At 43.6% G+C, this 22,294-nt stretch overlaps 1 protein-coding gene across 2 annotated transcripts in view; it reads left to right on the forward strand.

Moving 5' to 3' along the window:
• Positions 1-22,294, forward strand: part of CD302 (CD302 molecule) — a 38,801-nt gene that overhangs the window by 14,560 nt on the left and 1,947 nt on the right. The window contains exons 2-5 of one of the 2 annotated variants that reach the window (XM_050969357.1): positions 2,590-2,703; positions 5,133-5,255; positions 8,018-8,191; positions 19,588-19,614. In XM_050969357.1, the coding sequence (XP_050825314.1) occupies positions 2,590-2,703; positions 5,133-5,255; positions 8,018-8,191; positions 19,588-19,614 (438 nt within the window). The remainder of the gene's footprint in view (positions 1-2,589; positions 2,704-5,132; positions 5,256-8,017; positions 8,192-19,587; positions 19,615-22,294) is intronic. The other variant, XM_050969358.1, reaches the window with a different exon arrangement.

Consider the following 22,294-nt stretch of genomic DNA (forward strand, 5'->3'; position numbering starts at 1 on the left):
AGGATATATTTTTATATTTCATCTTCCTGTGCAGCATGGGACATGGGTCACTTGCAGATTTAAAGTATTATAAATGGTGGATTCTCTGTAACTTGAAGTCTTTAAATCATGCTTTGAGTACTTCAGTAACTCAGCCAGAGAGGTTAGGGATCTATTACAGGACTGGGTAGGTGAAGTTCTGTGACCTGCAGTGTGCACACAGCATTCTAAGTGTGGGCATATCATGGATATATAGTTGCACTCTATTTCCTGTTTTATTATCTATTCCTTTCTTAATGATTCCTAACACTGTTGGCTTTTTTGACTGCCACTGCATATTGAACGGATGTTGCAATGATTTTTTTCCAATATGCATTATTTTGCACTTATCAGTATTGAATTTAATCTACCAAAATGTCCCCTAGTAACCCAGTTTTGTGAGATCCCTTTGTAACTCTTCTCAGTCATCTTTGGACTTAAATATCTTGAGTAATTTTGTATTGTCTGCAAACTTTACCACCTCAATGTTCACTCCCCTTCCGAGATAATTTATGAGTATGTTGAACAGCACTGGTCCCAATGCAAATCTTTTGGGGACCCTGCTATCTATCCATTTATCAACTGTGAAAACTGACCGTTTACTTCATTTCCTATCTTTTAACCAGTTACAGATCAAGCAGGGACCTGGTCTCCTACCCCATGACTGCTTAGTTTGCTTAAGAGCCTTTGGTGAGGGACTTTGTCAAAGACTTTTTGAAAGTCCAAGTACACTATATCCTCTGGATCACCCTTGTCCACATGTCTGTGAAATCCCATAAAGAATTCTAATAGATTGGTGAGGGATCACTTCTCTTTACAAAAGTTATGCTGACTCTTCCTCAACATATTTTCTTGATCTGTGTGTCTGATAATTTTGTTCTTTACTGTATTTTCAGCCAATTTGCCACATGCGGGAATAAGCTCCATGTTCTAGGTCCAGCTCCTGTGAAACTCTGCCTTCTGCTTTCACAAGCCTCACTGTTTTGGTCAACAGTTTCATTGGAGTGTCCCTGCCATTGGAGGTCATTATCATGGAGGGATAAGTGATCTCTCTGGTAGCTAAGGCCAATCTAATAGAGGACTTTGAATATGAGGATGCATCCTTGAATTTAATTCCCTATTCAATGCAGAGAGCAGAGTGCTCAGTTAATAGTTCCTGGTGGTCTGTGTTGCTAGGTAGACAGACCAAAATAGGTTCATAGAAGGTAATAAACAGGAATGCTGGCTTTGATTCTTCAGAATCACACATCTTTTTGTAATTACTAAAGGGACATGATTAAGTTAGATGGGTTTGGGAACATTAGTGAGAGGAGGCACAGACTAGAGGAAGAAACTACTTTCAGAATGAAAATATATTGTTTTGGTTAGTTGTCATGTCTGTCTTTTCTTTTCTCCTTCCTGCTCATTGAGCCATCAAGTAGCAGTTATATAGTGTGTCCCCAACTACATATTTTCTTACTGAATTTATTTCTCTTTTCCTGCGCTCTTATGGAAAATAACTGGTAAACTGAAATGCTATAAGAGAGGTAAAGGGCAAGAGTGGGTAGTAAAAGAGCATATAGTCCAAAAACAAAAGTGTTGACAAAAAACAGAGTCACTACAACTTTGTGCTGCATAGACAGAGGGATCACTTAGCTGGGAAGTGAGAGTTGTTCTCTGTTTGGTACTGATGAAATCACTTCCAGATTACTCTGAGTTTTAGGTACCTCAGTACCTGAAAGATGATGATAAAGTGGAGGAAATTCCAGAAAAAGCAATAAAAATAGCTAAAATGATGAAGGAATTGACTTGTGATGAAAGAGTAAATTAATACATATAACTCGTTCAGATGAGTAAAAGGGCAAATATTTTGCTACCACCTAGTATTCAAAGGGTGTAAACACAAGTGAGCAAGATGAATCGTTTAGAGTGGTCCAAGGTTATCTAGTTGAGAGTAATGGGATAAATAAATATCATGGTGATGGGCTCTTTATAAATACGTAGAAAAAAGCAAAGGACAAATTAAACTGAATATAAGGGAAATCTCCTAACTAACTCTTAGTGTCTATTTGTATTATTGTAACACCTGGGAGCCCTAATTGTGGACCAGGACCCTATTGTGGTGGTGTTGTACAAACAGAACAAAAAGATAGCCCTTCGCAGTGATATCTGTGAGATATGTCCAGAATATCCCAAGGGAATGGTGAAAGGCCTTCCTTCTACTGGAGACCTTAACAATTATATTGGCCAAATTACTGGAGAATAAACTAAAAAGCAGAATACTAGCTAGAGGATGGGTAAGTGATCTAATGAGTCTTTTGTGCCTCTGATTTCTCTGCTATGTCACACATCCTCATGTCCTGTATTTGTTCTTCATCTGACCTGTTAAATTAGATTCTTAAGAATATTGTATTTATTTTTACTCCAGATATTTATTGTTTTCATGCTCCATCAGAGATGCATACAATCCAGAAAGATAAACTCTATTATTTTTCTTTTCATCTAAATCACCATTTGAAACAATTTCTTCGTAACAACAACCATACTACTATTTAGTGTTTAGAATAATGATGTTTGTTCTTCTCTGTGTAGAGTGCCCTTCCTCTGCTTGGATTCCATTTAGAAGTAGCTGCTATATTTTTCTTCAAGGCACATTAGAGGAATTGGACAATATTGATGAAGCCAGAAATCTCTGTAAAGACAATGGTACTGTAATCCATCTCTTTTATTTCTGCTTCATTATTAAGAGATGTGTACTGTGGTTGCATTTAATGAATAACTGTATTATTTTAGGACATTATTGTTATTAAACAAGCTAAAATAATAAAGGTAATTAAACAGCATTTTGGAGAACCCAAGGGGATCAGGAAAGAAATTTCCCTTGTATGGCAGAACGTTGCACATTTGGCTAAATGCATTTTTTGTCTGTCTTTAAAGCAGCAAGTACTTGTTACAGGTCTGGTCTAATCTAGTACAGCCAATCCTGTGTTTCTGGTAATTTAAGATGACTTCAGCAGAGTTTTTACTGTCACCCAGGACTTTCTCAATAGTCAAAATATGGTAGTAGAGCAACTACTTTTTTAAAACTTCACCTCAATGGATGAGCTTCCAAATGTTCTTCAAGTTGTACTGGTGTTTATCTGAGAACGGAGGCTGCAGTGGCAGTCAGATACTCTGGAAACACTTCCATATCCTTGTTAGACAAGAGATTACCACAATTTTTGCTGTGTTAAACACATATAGTATCTCACCAGGTCACCCTGGACCCGAGTCCTTGCCTCAGTATTCTCTGTAAAGTCTGGAAGTGACTATCATTCTCTCATTTTTCATTACTGCTTTTCCCTCAGAGTAAAAAATCATAGACATACATTTAAAATTTCAGTCTATATTCTTCTTCTTTTAGCCATTCTGGGATGCATGGCAGAGGAGGTACAAGGAGTCTTCCCTAATCCCCTGCCCTGCCCCATCCCAGCCCCCATTCACAGCTAGGCAAATTCATGGTACTGCTCTTAGGACAGGGAGACCAGCAGAGTCTAATGAAGACACAGGTGGTGTTCGATTCTCCTGTGGGGAGGGAAAAAGAAACCATTACCCTGCCAGCTAAGCCGAGCTCATGCTGCACTGTGTAACATGGTGTAGTGGGCTTTCCTCTGCAGCATTCCCAGAAGCATTGTGCCTGCCTCATGTAGTGTTGCCAGAACAGTGCACGTCCACATCCTCTCCTTGCCACAGGGTGAGGACTTAAAGCCACAGACTAATAATAGTTCCTTCCTCTAGAATACCATCATTTTCTTTCAGTGGTAGTGAAAGTAAAAAAATATAAACTGAACTGACATCTCCACCATTGTAACCTGGAATATATGGTTAGAGACTGTCCGTAATTGCTTGCATATTATATCACTTACTCCGTAGGGACATAGTTCATCGTGTTTTTGTTTTAAATGGAAGATTACTTTGGTTTTCTTGCCATGTTTGGTTCAGTCATATACTTGCTAATGGGAATGGGAAAATTCCCAGTGGCTTCAAATGGAACATGATTAAGGTTACGATTTTGTCATGGATATTTTTAGTAAAACTCCTGGACAGGTCACAGGCAATAACCAAAATTCACAGAAGCCATGACTTGTCCCTGACTTTTACTAAAAACATCCCTGACAAAATGGGGAGGGAGGAAGGTCCATCACCCTTCCCCACTGAATGCAGCAGCAGGGAGCTGTGGCCCCCCACTCCTGCCTCATGCCTAGAAGGCACTCCTGACCATGGGGCTAGGAGCTGAGGGGGCCTCCCACTGCTGCAACTGAGAGCTCTAGGGGGTCCCCCACTGCCGTGGCAGCTGGGCTTCTGCAGGGCCCCAATATCACGGAGGTCACAGAAAGTCACAGAATCCATGACCACCATGACATTCTGGTAGCCTTAAATATAATCAGCTATTCAACATTTTCTTTTAACATTCAATTTACTATTCTGCATTTTATTTTATATTAAGTCTTATTTTACAAAGGAAAAATCAGCTGAGCACTGACAAGGAATTTCCGAAGCAGAATACAGTTCCAACTTTTAGCTATTTCAGAGTAGTATGTATTAAATCAAAAGGGTTGGGCTTACTTATGTGTGTGTGAAGATCTTTTCCCATAGCTCATTAATATTTTAAAGAGATTTGTATTGCAAACAGCATGTAAATGATATGATGATGATGGTGTAAATAACAAAAGAGCTTAAATTTTGTGTTTCTTTTGAATGATCCACTGGTAGTCAGTGTATTCAAATTGAGTACAAAATCTGAGACATATCAAGGGAGAGACTATAATTCAACCCTTTGATCTAATTACATTATCTAAATTGTTTAGACAATTTAGACAATTTTTCAAGATTACATACTTAAATGTCTAAATACCTGTGTGTTCGCTAACATCGTAAATGGCATTTATATGACACTATGTGAATGCATTGTATATCCTGTCAGTCTGTCATTGCACTGCTGAGATGTGGTGAATGTACGTACACAATTGATTGGTTACTGGGTGATCAGTATGTTAAGATGCTTTTAATATAATATTTATAGTTGTTTCACTTCTGTTGCATGAAATGTGCTTTCAAACTTAGATTTATAGGGTTTGTTTTTTTTTCAAATACAGCTTCTGGAGCAGACATTATTAGTATAAAAAATAAAGAGGAGAATACCTTTATACAAGAAACATTCAAAAATCACTGGCAAGGCCCTGATTATATTTCACTGGGCATGTTCTTTGACACAGATGGTAAGTGAGAACTACCTTGTTGATATCTTAATACTTTGTCTCTATTAACTGCAGAAAATGCAGATCTTTGTGGTGGAATTATTAAATTATATGACAGTCTCAGTTTCAGTTCTTATTGAAAAGGTGTCCACATCGAAAAAAACAATTGCCATGCTAATCAGAACTGTTGTTGACAATATCTGGAATTGAATCAGAACAGACACGTAACTCATCTCTCAGCCCTAGATAGTCCCTCCAAATCAGGGTTGAGACATGTCAGTAGAGGACTACGTGGAAGCTTGTATTGCTGCTATCTGTGCTATACCTGTGTGGAGGATAAGTATAGGATTATCTCCAGGTCTTTCAGTCTGACAGTTTTGACAAGACCAATATTCATTTTCACAGATGATGGTTACAAACATCTTTATGTGGTGTTTGCGTAGTTATGGAAACACACTTGCTTGCTTTTCTCCATTCATATCAATAGTTAAAAAAACTGTAAATAAAATTTGTCCCTTTGTATATATGTACTAACTTCAGATACACTATGTAAATCTGGAGTAACAACATTGAAACTAATGTATTATTTTGACTTTACATATCTGAGAACAGAATTTAGCCCGGAGAGGGGAACATGATTTTGCTAGAGATCTTGAATCATAGAATTGTAGGACTGGAGGGGACCTCAAGTGATCATCAAGTGCAGTCCCCTGCACTCACGGCAGGACTAAGCATTATCTAGACCATCCCTAACAGATATTTGTCTAACCTTCTCTTAAAAATCTCCAGTGATGGAGATTCCACAACCTCCCTAGACAATTTATTCCAGATCTTAACCACCTAACCATTAGGAAGTTTTCCTAATGTACAACCTAAACTGACCTTGCTGCAATTTAAGCCCATTGCTTCTTGTCCTAGCCTCAGAGGTTAAAGAGAACAATTTTTATCCTTTCCTCCTTGTAACAACCTTTTATGTACTTGAAAACGGTTATCATGTCCCCTCTCAGTCTTCTCTTCTCCAGACTAAACAAACCCAGTATTTTCAATCTTCTCTCATAGGTCATGTTTTCTAGACCTTTAATCATTTTGTTGCTCTTCTCTGGACTTTCTCCAATTTGTCCACATCTTTCCTGAAATGTGGCACCCAAAACTGGGCACGATACTCCAGTTGAGACCTAATCAGCATGGAAAAATCTTGGCTTTTATTATGCATGGGGAATGTTATTACATGCTACACTTCTTTCCTTGCCCCAGAACAACAGCAAAAGATAAGGTTAATTCTTTTTAAGTTTTCTAATACTTTGTGTAATATGTTTTTCTATTACAGAAGTTGTGTTCTGTTCTAGCCTATATGTGTGGCTATCTCCTTATGATGTGCCTCTTTCTTGATGTGGCCTTGAACTGCTTGCTGAGGGATGACTAATATTTATTAAATTACAGATTATGATCATTTAGATCCCTCTTTCTTGGGTCCCAAGCACTGTACCCTAAAAGCCCAAAGTTACTTTCATTAGGGGAGCAAAGTAGGAATATAAAACATCTCTGTGTCTTTTTAATAAAATCCTGATTTATTTTTCTTCTGCATATCTAAGAAAATCAGTTTTATGTCAGAATCTGAGGCTTATTATTACATGCTAGTTTAAAGCGGAGTTCAGAAGTAACAATGTTGCTGGATTTATTATTCCAATTATACAGATGGGAAATTGAATAACAGGGAGAAAATGTGACTTGCCCCCAATGTCACACACTAAGTCTGGCAGGGAATGTAACCCAGATGCCTGAGCCAAAGTTTGGCACCTTAACCATGAGACCAACTTTCCTCCTCTGGACTTCCTAATACCAGGATTCTCACTGTGTCCCTGCATGGAAAATATTCATGTTTGTCAGGATTCTTTTTATCTCCTCCTTTGCTGCGCTTATTTTCTTTGGTGGAAGCTTCCATGAAGATACTACAAACCTCAAAAATCTCTCTGGGCTGGGACACAAGTGTGTGACTTCTGTTCATGATAAAATCTACAGGCTCCATAGTGTGGATTACCAAGTCCATTTCCTACATCAAGGAGAGTTTGACATTATTAGTTTATTTAAATTAATGATCATTTTAATGTCCCTAGTCCTAAAGGATCATTCTACTGGTTTTAGGAGTTTTGTAAATTACCAGCGGGCTGAGGACAGGCTAAAGACTGAGTTTGTGATCTGGAGAATAGTGTATATTAAAGAGCTCCTGGTCCTAACATAAAATCCTTCCCATGTTCACAAAGAGGAAGACAGGAGAAACTTCAGAGCTAATATGTAAGCAGCAGTGTAAGCAATTTGTGTAGAAATTATAATCTTACTATGGCATGCAAAAGGATGGAAGCCCAGCCACATGGCTAAGATGACCGAATATGCATCATGAACACAAAAGGAATGGTCTCTATGAAAAAGAGATGTTTGATCCCAAACTGGCAATCACATATGATACTGTCCAAGAGCAATGAGTATATTCTTTATGAGAAAGAGCAGTAACAAGTGTCCTGAAGCATGATCTGGTCCAAATGTCAGCCTGGTGTATGTTGGCAGAATTTCTCTTGTCCAAGAAGGTCTTGAGAGCATATATTGGACATGAACTGCATCTCTCACTGCACTGCATTTGATGCATGTCGCCAGGATGCAGCCTGTAAAAAGTACCAATAACTTCAAAATGTTCAGTTTTCTTTTAAATTCAAGTATTTCATTTGATTTGTAAGTGTGAAAAACTGTTTTTGCATGAATGACATAATGTATAATTCCTTCAATCACAGATAATGCTTTTAAATGGTTTGACAAGTCGGAAATGAAATTTACCAATTGGATTGAAGAGGAAAGCAATGAGGAACTCCTGAACACATGTGCTTCTATGTACACTAAGTCTGGGGAATGGAAAAAAATCAGTTGTGAAGATCTTCCTCGGACAGGGACCCTTTGTAAAACAGCCTGTAAGTACAATGTGGGTCTACATCACAAGACTCTCGCCTTCTTTCTCTGTAGAGAGAGAGACACACACACACACTTTAAACTTTTGATTATGGCTAAGTTACAATAAAACGTTAACATACTACACTGTACATTACTTGTTCAGGATCAGGTTAATATTCAAAGAATGTGGCATTTTGGCTTGCTAGCTTGGGAGCCCTCCTCCTCTGAGTACACTAGAAAATATGACCAAATTTCTGTCCTTTTTTTGGCACTTCTCTTTTGTACATACTTGGTGTGAAGGGGTCATATTTTTCCAGTAGTGCACAATACAGAGTCTAGTTGCTAACAATAGAAAATAAATAATTTGTCCTTTGTTTAAAATGCAAATCCTCTACAGGAGCATTCAGTAAGCACAGCAGAGGATCTCCAGAAAGCTGGCATTTTGTCATAAAATGAATCTCTTTAAATTCCTCCCAAAATCATATCATATATTCCTAGACAACCACTACATGTGCAAGTATGTTCCACTTTCCCAAAACAGCCCCTCCCACAGAAAACCCCTCTAATAGCATCTCCCTAGAAGATGGATCTTAACTGGAGTCAAATGCCATCTATACAATAATTGATACAAAAAGACGGTTACTCACCTTTGTAACTGTTGTTCTTCGAGATGTGTTGCTCATATCCATTCCAGTTAGGTGTGTGCGCCGCGCGTGCACATTCGTTGGAAAACTTTTACCCTAGCAACTCAGTGGGCCGGCAGGTCGCCCCCTAGAGTGGCGCCGTCATGGTGCTCGATATATACCCCTGCCGGCCCACCCGCTCCTCAGTTCCTTCTTGCCGGCTACTCCGACAGTGGGGAAGGAGGGCGGGTGTGGAATGGATATGAGCAACACATCTCGAAGAACAACAGTTACAAAGGTGAGTAACTGTCTTTTCTTCTTCGAGTGATTGCTCATATCCATTCCAGTTAGGTGAATCCCAAGCCTTACATAGGCGGTGGGGTCAGAGTGAAATGTGGCAGAATGAAAACTGCTGAGCCAGAGGCTACAGCATCTCTTGACTGTTGAACCAGGGCATACTGCGAAGCAAAGGTATGGACCAAGGACCAATGGAGCTGCGCGACCGATCTCGTGGGTAGGAACACGAGCCAGCAAGGCGGCAGATAAAGCCTGAGCCCTGGTAGAATGCACGGTGATGTGGCTTGGGGAAATATGAGCCAAATCATAACAAGTGCGGATGTACGCCATCACCCAAGATGAGATCCTCTGAGAGGAAAACAAGCAAGCCCTCCCTTTGGTCTGCTACCGTGACAGAGCTGGGGCACCTTACCAAACGGTTCTGTCAGCGCAATATAAATGCGAGCACTCCACAGATGTCCAGGGAGTGCAATGGTTGCGCCCATTGCGTTGAGCTGTGGGTAACATGAAAGGCCGAAACCACCTTAGGGAGGAAAGCCGGGTGCGGTCATAACTGCACCTTGTCTTTGTGAAACGTAGTGTACGGCGGAACCACCGTAAGAGCTCTGAGCTCGGAGACCCGTCTGGCCGATGTAACAGCTACGAGGAAAGTTGTCGTCCAAGACAGGTATAGCAGAGGGCCGGTCGTGAACGGCTCGAATGGGGGAGACATAAGTCTAGTTAAAACTAGGTTGAGGTCCCAGGTTGGGGCTGGGCGGCGCACCCGAGGGTGCAAGCGCTCCAAGCCCTTGAGGGACCTCGAACCCATAGAGTGTGAGAACACGGAACGTCCACCTTAGCCTGGCTGGAAGGTAGAGATGGCTGCCGAGTGTACCCTCAGCGATGATACCGCCAGGTCCTGCCGCTGAAGGCCAGAGGCAGGCCAAATAGAGGGGATCGAGACCTCAGTAGGAGCAAGATCGAGCGTATTGCAGCTGTAGAAGAAACGCTTCCACTCGGCCCGGTACGTTGACCAGGTGGAAGGCTTCCTGTCACCCCGGCTCAGTTACGCAGCGGCCACACCGTGAGGCGAAGAGGCTGCAGGTCCGAGTGACGAAGCTTGTCGTTGCCCTGAGTGATGAGGTCTGGGTGGGGTGGCAGGGTAATTGGGTTGTTTATTGACAGGCCGAGCAACGTGGTATATCAGTGCTGCCTGGACCACTCTGGAGTGATCATGATGATGCGCGCTCTGCCCCTGCGGAGTTTGAGCAGGACCTAATGAACCAGTGGGAACAGTGGGAAGGCATAAAGGAGTTGGCCTTTCCACGGCATCAGGAATGCGTCCAAGACCGATCCCGAGGAGAGACCTTGGAAGGAGCAGAACATCTGGCATTTTCTGCTCTCGCGGTGAGCGAACAGGTCTATGTGAGGAAACATCTCCACTTCTGGAAAGCAGAACGCCTCACATGGGGCAGAGTGATCACTTGTAAGACAGGAAAGACCTGCTGAGTCAAAGCGCCAAGACGTTCCGAACGCCTGGGAGAAAGGACGTCACCAGCTCCATCGAGTGGGCCATGCAAAAGTCCCGGAAATGGATGGCCTCCTGACTAAAGGGGGGAGGACCATGTCCCTCCCTGGTTATTTATGAAGCACCTGGCCGTTGTGTTGGCTGTAAACACCGAGATACCACGGCCTCGCAGCTGCCGCTGGAACCCCTGGCACGCCAGGCGGACTACTCTCATTTTTGGGGCATTGATGTGGAATGCCAGCTCCCGAGAAGACCAAAGGCCTTAAGCTCGGAGGTGACCATGAGCACTCGAGCAGAGAGATGACGCGTCCGTCGTCAGGGGCAGTGAGGGCTGGGGCGGATGGAACCGCATCCCTGCCCACACCAGGGAGGGAGTTAGCCACCACTCTAGGGAGCCTAAGGTGCTCGAGGGAACGGTGACTACCATGACCATTGGCTCCCTGTCCGGGTGGTACACCGAGGTGAGCCGGACTTGGAGAGGACGGAGGCGGAGCTTGGCGTGTTTGGTTACAAACTTGCGGGCAGCCATGGACCCAGGAGACTGAGACAAGTACGAGCCGAGGTCGTTGGGAAAGCCTGCAGACCTCGGATGATTGTTGCCATCGCCTAAAACCGCAGTTGTGATAAGCAGGCTCCGGCTAGGTAGGAGACCAGGATAGCCCCTAGGAAGTCCAACCTCTGCGTGGGAACCAGACTGGATTGCTCTATAGTAATCATCAGGCCTAGACCTGTGAATAAGACCGTGACGATGCCCACGTGCTGAGTGGTTTGTGTCTCGGAGTCTCCTCGGATAAGCGAATCGTTCAGATACGGAAAAACGTATATCCGACATCAGCGAAGGTAGGCGGCGACAATGGCCGTAAGCCAGAAGTACTGACGGTTGGCTAGAAAGCGGAGGTATCTCCTGTGCGGAGGGAAGATGGCGTTGCGAAAGTATGCGTCCTTCATATCGAGGGCGGCATAGTAGCCCCCAGGAGGCAAGGATGGAATAATGGTTCCCAGGGATACCATGCGGAACTTCAACCTTATCCTAAACTGGTTGAGTCCGTGCAGGACTAGGAAGGTCTGAGACCTCCGTTCGAGTGGGGGACTAGGGCATAACGGGAGTAAACCCCCTTGCCCCTTTCATCAGTCGGCGTCTGCACCTCTTGTACGAGGAATTGCTCGTGAGAGGGGTCCCTGAAGGGGGACAGGGCTGGAACAAATTAGAGGTGGTACCTATGCTCCACCATGCGCAGGACCCAGCGATCTGAAATTAACTGGGGCCACGCTAGGAGAAAGCGGGATTGGGATCCCAGCCTGTGACTGGTACACCGCCCTCAGGCGCACCTTGGAAGGTTCGTCTTTGGTCCCAGTGGTAATTGCGAGGGACCTTGACCTTGGCTCTTTAGGGGTCCTGACGTTCGTCTGCGACCACCTTGGCCTCGCCGTTTGCCAAAGTCCTGTCTCTGGCTAGGCACAGAGTATGGCGGCTGGGGACAGAAAGGCCTGCGTTTGGTCACTGGCATATGCATGCTGAGAGAGCGCATTAGGACCCTATTGTCCATCAGGCTTCGCAGCCTGGGGCTGTCTTTGCCGTGAAGAGGCCTTTACCAACAAAGGGTAAATCCTGAATGGCATAGTGCAGCTCCGGCCGGAGGTTTGAAACCTGAAGCCATGAGATGCACCTCATGGCGACACCGAAGGCCAGAGTCCTGGCTGCTGAGTCTGCTGCGTCCAACGAGGCCTGGAGGGACGCTCTGGGTACCTTTTTCCCCCGTCCTCCAAGACGGCAGCGAACTCTTGGCGGGAGTTTTGAGGGAGAAACTCCATAAACTAAACTACCTTCACCCAGGTGCTATAATATAGCAGCCAAGCAAGGCTTGTTGCTTTGCTACCCAGAGCTGCAGGGCCTCTGCAGAATACACCAGGCGGCCCAGCAGGTTCATTCGCCAAGCCTCCTTCAGTTTCGGGGCTGGCGCCCGCAGGCCATCCCAATACCTCTCCTTAACAGACTGAAAGACAAGTGAGCAGAGAGGAGAGCGGACAGACGAGTAGTCGTACCCCTTAGAGGGCCCCATACCGGGTCCTCTACCTCTGGGACCTCCTCCACCTCAGGTTGACCTTGCCCAACTCGGCACCGGGGACCGGCACGGGGAGGCGTACCGGTACCTGGAACGAGATCCAGACCTGCAACCAGAATGGTGCCGGGAGGTCGACCGAGGTCTCGAGGCTCGGGGAGAGGCTACAGGAGTCAAGGTACCTGTCGCGGTGCCGGGAGTCGGAACGGTGCCGATAGCGGGTTGGCGAATGGGATACCGACCGGTGTGGCGAGTGCGACCAGTACCGATGAGGAAAACGGCACCGGGACTGCAAGTGGTGTCGGGTGTGCTGACGGGACCTGGAGTGTCTGCGGGACCGTGATCATGAACGGTGCCGCTCTGCTGTGCTGACAGAGGACGGTCATATGAAAAGACTGTATTACCCGCACCGGCGGTGCCGGGGTCAGGCAGCATCGACTCTGTCATGGCAATGAGATCCCTCGCCGTTGGTAATGTCTCCGGCGTGGAGGGAACAGCAGGCTCAACCACAGTGCATACTGGGGAGCTGTCAGGCACCGGATTCGACGGCCCTCGTGGGACCGGGATCGACGGTACCAAGGTTGTCAGAGCCGGGCGATCCGACTTAGACGAGCTCTCTGGCTGCGGTGCAGTTGGCACGGAAGCAGCAGGAGCAGTAAGCTCAACCACGGCGCGTGCCAGGGAGCCGTCAGGCACCGGATTCGACGGCCCTTGTGGGGCCGGGATCGACGGTGCCGACGTCGTCGGTGCCTCAGCAGGTGTCGGTGCCGGGCGGTCCGCCTTAGACGAGCTCTCTGGCTGCGGTGCAGTTGGCAAGGAAGCAGCAGGAGCAGTAAGCTCAACCACGGTGCGCGCCGGGGAGCCGTCAGGCACCGGATTCTACGGCCCTTGTGGGACCGGGATCGACGGTGCCGACGTCGTCGGTGCCTCAGCAGGTGTCGGTGCCGGGCGATCCAACTTAGACGAGCTCTCTGGCTGCGGTGCAGTTGGCACAGAAGCAGCGGGAGCAGTAAGCTCTACCACGGCGCATGCCGGGGAGCTGTCAGGCACTGGATTCAGTGGCCCTGGGGGACTGGAATCGACGATGCCGATGTCATCGGTGCCTCTGCAGGTGTCGGTGCCGGGCAATCCGACTCAGACGAGCTCTCTGGCTGCGATGCAGGTGACACGGAAGCAGCAGGAGCAGGGGGCTCGACCACGGCGCGTGCCGGGGAGCCGTCCGGCACCAGCAGGAATCGTAGGCTTTCTCGACCTCGGAGGAAGGGAGCGGTGCCGAGTCGACTTTGGTGCCGGCGATGGCCGGTGCCGAAAGGCCTTGGCGGTACCGGCGGGGTCCTGTGCCGAGGAGGCGCTTCTGCCAGCCGCTTGATCATCGCTCGGCGCCAAAGGTGGAGGGGTAAGTGAAAGTCCCGCTCCTTTTTGTTCTCGGCTTAAAAGCCTTGCAAATGGGGCACTTAGCTGTCAAGTGTGATTCCCTGAGGCACTTCAAACAGGAGTCGTGTGGCTCTTCGGCATCGGCTTCTGGCAGACCGAGCCCATTTTAAAACCCGGTGAGCCGTGCATGGGCTCCGGTGCCGGGTTCATGGAAGGGGCTACTTCCTGAACCCCGCTAACTATTACTAAACTAACTATGTTAGCAAAGAAAAAAACGTATAACTGTACAAATATATATAAAAAAGGATTATAACTGCATAACTGTATACGAGAACTACGAGTAGCTAGGGAAGTGGAGGTCAGCTAAGCTGCGCTCCACTGTTCCAACGACCGACACGGGCGGTAAGAAGGAACTGAGGAGCGGGTGGGCCGGCAGGGGTATATATCGAGCACCATGACGGCGCCACTCTAGGGGGCGACCTGCCGGCCCACTGAGTTGCTAGGGTAAAAGTTTTCCGACGAATGTGCACGCGCGGCGCACACACCTAACTGGAATGGATATGAGCAACCACTCGAAGAATTTTCTTTGAGCTACCCAAATTAAAGATGTTTATCATCTTTCCCATGTATACATCCAGATTGATTTTTGTCCAAATCCTTCTCCTAACTTTTCATCTGGGTTGTTTTTCTTATCTACATATTTTTCCATCAAAATTGTATATATCTTAGAAATTAAACCTTTTGTTCCAGCTTCCTCCTGGGTCAGCTCCTCAACTGCAGTTGAGGAGCTCTAGTTAGAGCTGCCTTGTATCCAGATTTAACAGTACAATGCTTGACTTGTAAATACTGAAAATATGGGATCGTTATATTATTTTCTATATTACATACCATTGATATGATTTCAAATCAGGACTTGGGAACAGATGTCTGAATTCAGTAATGTCAGTTCTTATCCACAATTAATAGACACTTTGATATTTCTTTGGGATAAATTCCTGATTGATAATGGAAATAGCTGAGAGAGAGCGCCTTGGCGACAAGAATTTAGAAAATTTATACAAAACCACTGTGGTGGTCTGGAAGACTGGGTGACTTTTTATTTTTGGTGATTTAAATTTCTTTCTGACTCATCAACTACTATGAATAGCTGTATTTGGGCTCCATTCTTGTTTGAGTTTTATGCACTGTTTTGATGTTTATTGTTAATCTACTTGATCACATCTTTTAACTGTGATGTATAACAATAACATGCCACATTAGGGAAGCTAGTCCATCTCACTTTGTAAGTTTATACAGAACTTTTTGAAATCACCCTTTGTCTTTTATGTTTCCTTGTGCATTTTAATAGAATATCTTGCCATGTTTCTAATGTCATATCAGGGATACCAACAGGGATGCGCTGAAACAAAAATAACTTTTGAAGGACATTCATTTTTATTGAGGCTATATCCTGAGTAACCAAGAAATTTTGTTTGTTCTATTCCTCCAAGAGGTTTATTATATTATTCCACATTGGAGGCTAATTTCACTTAAAGAGATTTTTTTTATGTTTCTCCACAATATTTACGCCTACACATTTTAAAGATTCCTTTATCCATTTAAATTTATGTAGCTCACCACAGTTTGTTTTGAGCTTTTTGGGAATATTAATTCCTAAAATTTCAGATTTATTGTAGTTTATTTTGAAGCCTGATACCTACCTAAGTTCCAAAGTCAATTGTTATGTAACTTTTAACAAGGCTTCTGAATCCTGCAAATATAACACATTGTCCACGTGCAGAGCTATTTTGTATTCTAATCCAGAAGATGTTTTGATGCCCTTTACCCAGGGGCTACTTCTTCTTACCTTTGTTGCAGGGCTCTCAAACTCAATTTACCTTAGAGCCAGTGCCAGTCCTCAAATCCTACCAGCAGGCCAATAATGTCACTGAAGATGGTGTTCAGAAAAGAGAATTTTTATATTTTTTTTAATTTTGAAATTCTTAGAAATAATGAAACTGTCATAAACCTTTATACAATTCTTCGCTTGCCAGACACCTGGCAATGCTTCAGTTCTGTCAGTTTTTTGATGTTTGGCCTCAGTAACTGAGCAGTTGAAACCTTCAGGATTTCAGCGAGGTGTGTATCAGATAGTTGTTTGGTATTTTGACTTGTTTATATTCATTGTGGGGGAAAAAAATGATGCTGCCTCCATGGCTGATTCTGCCTGGTGACTAGTGATGGTATTTCTGTCCCTCTCCCCCAGCCAATGAGAGCTGTGGGGGGCGGTGCCTACAGCAGACATTGCCGGCATCATGGCTGCATGCGTCTCTCCTCTGCGGGCCGCAGTGGCGAGGTTCTCTGGCCGGGACTTTGAGACCTCTGCTTTATTGCAAATGGCTCCATGGCCAAAGAAAACAACAGGGGGATAACAGGCAATCCTGACTCATATCCCTTAACAAATTAAAAGGAGGGGATTGATGACCATTTACCAAAGCAGATGCTCGAGGATGAGTATTTAGTGCCGACATGGCCCTATAACACTGATTTCCAAAATCTGTCTGAGGTGCTTCCGTTCCAGACAGTCGAAGGCTTTCTCAACATCCAAAGAAAGTAGCACATCGGAAGAATTCCTGGAATTAACATTATAGTTCAATTCAGAGTTCTGATATTATCAGATATTCCTTTGAACAACAAATCCACACTGGTCCAGCGGAACATATTTGGGCAAGATGACACTCAGGGTATGACTACACAGCAACTAAACATCCATGGCTGGTCTGGGTCAGCTGTCTTGGGCTCTCAAGTCTTGGGCTGCAGGGCTATAAAATTGCTGTGCAGATGTTCCGGCTTGGGTGGAGCCCAAGGTCTGGGACCCCCTTCCCTCCCCCCACAAAAAAAAACCAAAGGTCTACATAGCAGTCTTGCGCTTCAGGGCTAATGCCCCATAAGCCCAAATCAGCTCACCCAGGCCAGCTGCAGACATACCCATTATCTGTTTGCTAACACCTTTTTTACTTTTAGCATCCTCATTAATAAAATAAATAGGTGTTATGATGCACAATTGGTAAGATCTTTTCCTTTTTTAGGAATTGCCACAATTGTTGTCTTTCCACAAATCAGGAATCTCATTCCCCTGCAATATATCATACTTTATTTGCTGATTTTAATATGTCGTGGAAAATATCATCCAGTGTGACCAGATTTCTCCCTTCAGTCTCTGGAATACTCTTAATCCTTGCTTTCTTCCTGTGTTCTGTATTTTCCATGTCCTCCATCTTTAATTCTGTTTTTTCTTTTCTTCTCTTTCCTCCCCTCAATTATTTCTTTCATTTAGATTAGTAGTGCTGTCCAATTGCTTGATTAATCCTGTTTCCACATCTGATATTTTCCCATTCATATCATTAACTTCATTTTTTTATTTCTTTCTTGTAAGCCTGGAACTCTTCCCTCATCTCCATATTCATCTTTTTTTGTTTTTAACAGCAGGTCCTTCAGGTTAGATAGTGACTGGTCTTTCTCCACCTGCCTTCATAATTTGCTGGAGGGGAAGTTACTCTCTTTAGTAGTTAAATCTTTGTTTTGTTGAAACAGATCTTTATATTGGAAGATCTTTCCTTTCACAGACATCTAGATCTTCTTGTCTTTCCTTCTTACTAGTTGCTTCTCTCTAAAGATGCCTCTTGCCACACTTCTACTTGTCTGCTCTTTCCAGAATGGCCTCTGCCACGCTTCCTTTCCCAGCCACAATAGTAATTTTTAAAAATTTTGCTGCACTCTCACCCCTGTCTCTTTACAGGGTAATGAGGGTCCAGTTCAGTATCTCTGGGCTTGCAGAGTCATTTTTAATATGTTCTGCAAGCTGATGACACTGGATTCAGTTGCTCAATTTTTCTCTCACCAAAGCTGCTCTGTGGGACTGGGATCTGTCAGCTCTCTTCACCCGTTTTTCCCCTCCTCCTGCTTTTCAAAGCTTGCTCCACTGATGGTTACTCAAATGTAAGGCATGGATCTGTGGGTTCAGGGTTCTTTTTATATCACTTTCATTTATTCCCCCACTGCCGTTTATTGCAGAGAGCTGGATTAAGCCACTATCTTGTTTGTTGCCTTAGCTACATTCCTATAACTATGTTTTTAATAATTTTGTTTCACTGTGTGTTTGGTCTTTAACAATTAATAGACTAGATTTCACAATATGCTTAAAAATAGACTTTAATGGTGCTATAATTTAAACAATTCTTCCAGAAACCCTATTCCTCTCTCTCCTTTGGGCTGGTTCTGGGTTGTTTTCCAGTACTCTGCTTTGGCCAAGGCCTGATCTACAATAAAAAATTAGTTCCATTTAGTCACGTTGGTTAGGGGTGTGGAAAAATTCGCGCCCCCAAGAGGTGTAGTTAAGCCAACCTACATCCCTGTATAGACAGGTGGACAGAAGACTTCTACCACTGACCTAGCTACCGCCCCTTACCTATGCCGACAGGAGAATCTCTCCCATCAGTTTAGACAGTGTCTACACTGAAGTGCTACAGCGGTGCAGCTGCATCAGTACAGCTGTAGCATTTTAAGTGAAGACAAGTCACAAGTCTTGTGGGCTATAAAAGCTATTGTTTTTCTGATTTACTGATAATTATCTGAATTACTGACCCCTTGAATAGCTTGCAGAGAGAATTTATCTAATCACATGACTGCATATAATTTCAGTCTAAGGGAAGCCACAGAGAAGGAGTGTTCATGCTTACATTAGAGATCTCTCTGTAGCCTTGCCCTACCCACTACTGTCAGGATGTCTGTTTGTGGGTGATCCTTTTTTGTATAGTAGTTCAGTTTTCTAGAAGACAACACAATACATCTAAAAACATGAGTTTGCTGTGTTACTGTCTCAAAATCCTTATTGAAGAACCATATATTAACAGGAATTACAATAGCCTCTCATCTACTACAATGATAATACATTATACTGCAGTTAGTTTTAGAAACATAAGTTATGTGGATGTGGAACCATGTAGATGCATTGGTGTGTTGTGGAGGGAAAAAAAAAGGTTCAGTGTTGACACTTGGCAGCTATGTTTGTTGCAATCAAGTCAGATGAGCATGTCACAACCTGGTTATAAAAACAAAGTTGTACTTACAGGATCCTAGTCCTCTTCTCTTACCAGTGCAAATTAGGAGTAACTGTTGAAGGCAAGGCACTTACCCTGACGAATGAGAAGAATAAGGCCAGTGGTGTAGATGGGAGCCGAAGTTACTTGACTGAGGACATATAGAAGCCAGTCATAGAAGTAATATTAGAGTCTGGCTCCTAGTTTCACACTTAAATGACATCTCTCCTCATCCACACTTACGTTACCTTATTCTGCATTTTCTGTTAACTTCATGGACATCTGCATGAGTGGTGGGACCATCGTTTTTTATTAATACAGTTAAGTAAACTTTTTCCAGTGAGAGTGCTTTCTTCCCTCAATTGCTTACACATCAAAAACTGTGATGAAAATTAACTTTCTTTGAAAATAGTAGTTTATTCCATACAAACATGAAACAAGCTAAACACCTAATTTTAAATCTTTTTTTTCTTATAGTTGCTTATGAAAAGAAGTACTTACCAGGTGAGTGTTTGCATACCTTTGCTTGAAGTTTACAGGCTTTTTATGGATGTTATTCACTGCCCCACTCACTTGCTTCCCAACTCCCATCTCCAAAAAAGGAGACACTGTATTTCTCCTGGTTATGAACTACACATCTTGATTTATTTGTCTATTACCTTATCTTGGTGATGTGTATACATATTATGTCAGCTGATATTCTGTTATAATATTAGACTAAGCTTTCACAAGGAAGGGAAAGAGCTTTATTACTTATATTAGAACTTCAAAAGGCAAGAGGTTAGTAAAATTCCCACTGCTAGAAGAGAGGTCGGGCAGGGTTGCACAGATTGACATTTTCCAGCGCGCTTTGGATGGTTAGTCGTGTTTATCACTTGGATGTAAAATAGATAAAGGAATAAACTGATATAGGGTTACCGTATGTCTGGGTTTTCCTGGACACAACCTCTTTTTTAAATAAGAGGCAGTGTCTGGGATTTTTGCGGGCAGACGTTGCAGCTCAGAAAGAACTGTCTTCATGCCCCGATTGGTCTCTTCCCTGCAGCCACAGCTGTTGGATCCCACCCAGCTAGGCCCCAGCGCCCATCCCTGGGGAGGGGGAGAGGCCCAAAGGCAGCTGACTCTATCCTGGGCCTGCATCAGCATGCTGAGAGGGAGCGACGCTGCCCCCTAGCTTGAATGAGGTTGCAGGTACCCCCTCCAGCTTCCCCCAGGTACCCTTCCTAGTACACATACCCCTCCAGCTCCTCCTCCTCCTCCCCCCACCTTTGACAGTGTCCTCTTTTTTGGGAACCTGAAATATGGTAACCCTAGACTGATAGGAATTCTCTTTTTCTTTATCAAACCTGCAGCTGTTATGACTAACCCCTAAAGGGTTTGTTCAAAGTAACAAGTGGAGCTTTATCCCTCTCCTTTCCTAGACACAACTCTCTCATCCTGGCCTCTGCATAGTTTCTACCTACCTCCTCCATTTGCTAAATCATCTGAGATTTCAGAATGTACTAAAATTATTCAACTTAAAACATACAGATGGTCTTCAGACCAGAGGATGAGGGAAGCAGATCTCTAGGGTTGTTGGCTGTACGTGTGCATGGATAATTAAGGTGCTTTTTAGGCCCCACCTGCACTTCAAAATGGATTGTGTTTGGAAACTGTTTTTAAACTCTGTCATAAAAATGACTTCAGCTAACATGGTTGTGTCATCACTATGAATAGGCCCCAACAGGTTAACAGCATTTTAAAAAGAAATACTTCAAAATTATCCTTCATCCATGTGTGGCACAAATAGGTGTGAGCTGAAAATATTTTTGTAACAGGAAGCATTTTAAAAAACGCAGCATGGCATCCTGTGTACTGACACAAGCCTTAAATTAGGGGGTCAGGAACAAATGTCCCTTGCTGGGGCTAGCTCTACTACGTGTAACTAGTATGTAACTTAACTAGTCATAAGATACATATTCAGAACCAATTTATAAATATGTTACTTTGCTTGACCAGTTCCATAACTTCAATTATTTTATCATTTTAGCAGAGTAAGATTTTCAGTAGTGCAATACAAGAGAGGGCATCCCTATCTGAGCTCATAGTAACCTCTTCAAGTCAGGAATCAGCATTACTTTTATCACATAATCTCCAGGACACGGAGTTAATTTTCTTCAAAAGAAATTTTCAGTTATCTCAATGAAATATTTGCTAATTGGATCAATATTGAGTCAGGAGGCCTGTACAACAATTAAAGAAAATGGAGAAAGTGACTACCTTAGAAGATAACTTACATAGATATGAGGCAATTTTTCTTGTCTGCCAAATGTTAACCCACTGTTACCTGGTGGCAGTTAATGTCCCATTTTAACAAAATAGCATAAGGTTCATAATAGTTAATCAAAACTAGAAATAAATTAACATTTTTTTAAATAAGCTACTTTTTCTCCCTTTAAATCTGAATAGCTTATCACTTTATACAGAAGAAACCCTCTTATCTGTGGAGGTTTTGAACTAAATGGTTAACATAAGCTTGAATGGAGTATTTCTGAAGCATCTGGATTGATTCAGGATATTTTCCTCTGAAACTAATAGAACCTTGCTGTTGAATGAGTAGTTTTGCTCAAAAATATCTGGGTCACTGCTCATTTCAGTTGAACCAAACCATGGCTGTAATCAGATAAAAACAACTTTCTGAACTAGTTTAAATTTTTAAATAATCAAAGGCACTAGTTTTTCCTGAGCTCAAAGGATGGAAGTCATCCCCACTTTCTCAGCTGCAAGTTCTAATAATCAGGCTTTGTGTAGCTATTTTTGCGGGGAATAGAATTCACACGGGTGGGTTTAGACAGTAGTTCCTTTGTCGTTGAACGTGACCACTGCCATATCCTCTCCTTACAGCTTTGTAAATCTGGAGTAGCTTCCATTGACCTGGGTGGAGTTACTCTTGATTTATACTGAGGGGAGGGCGTAATATGGATCTATGTAATCATGCATCTAAATTCCCCTTGTCAGCTGGTCTGTTCAGAGCTTATGCAGATACTCCTTCCATGGCAGGCTCTTGGAGCCACTTAAACGCCGAGTAGGCAATAAGAGGAATGAAAAGAGAGAATGATCACCTTTAGGCAACAGCTCCATATTTTCTTCTATTTTCACAGTATTTGTGACACTTAAGGGCAAATTCTATTCTCAGACCTTGACT

This window comes from Gopherus flavomarginatus, chromosome 10 (genome assembly GCF_025201925.1).
Source record: "Gopherus flavomarginatus isolate rGopFla2 chromosome 10, rGopFla2.mat.asm, whole genome shotgun sequence".
In the NCBI taxonomy this organism is placed as follows: Eukaryota; Metazoa; Chordata; order Testudines; family Testudinidae; genus Gopherus; species Gopherus flavomarginatus.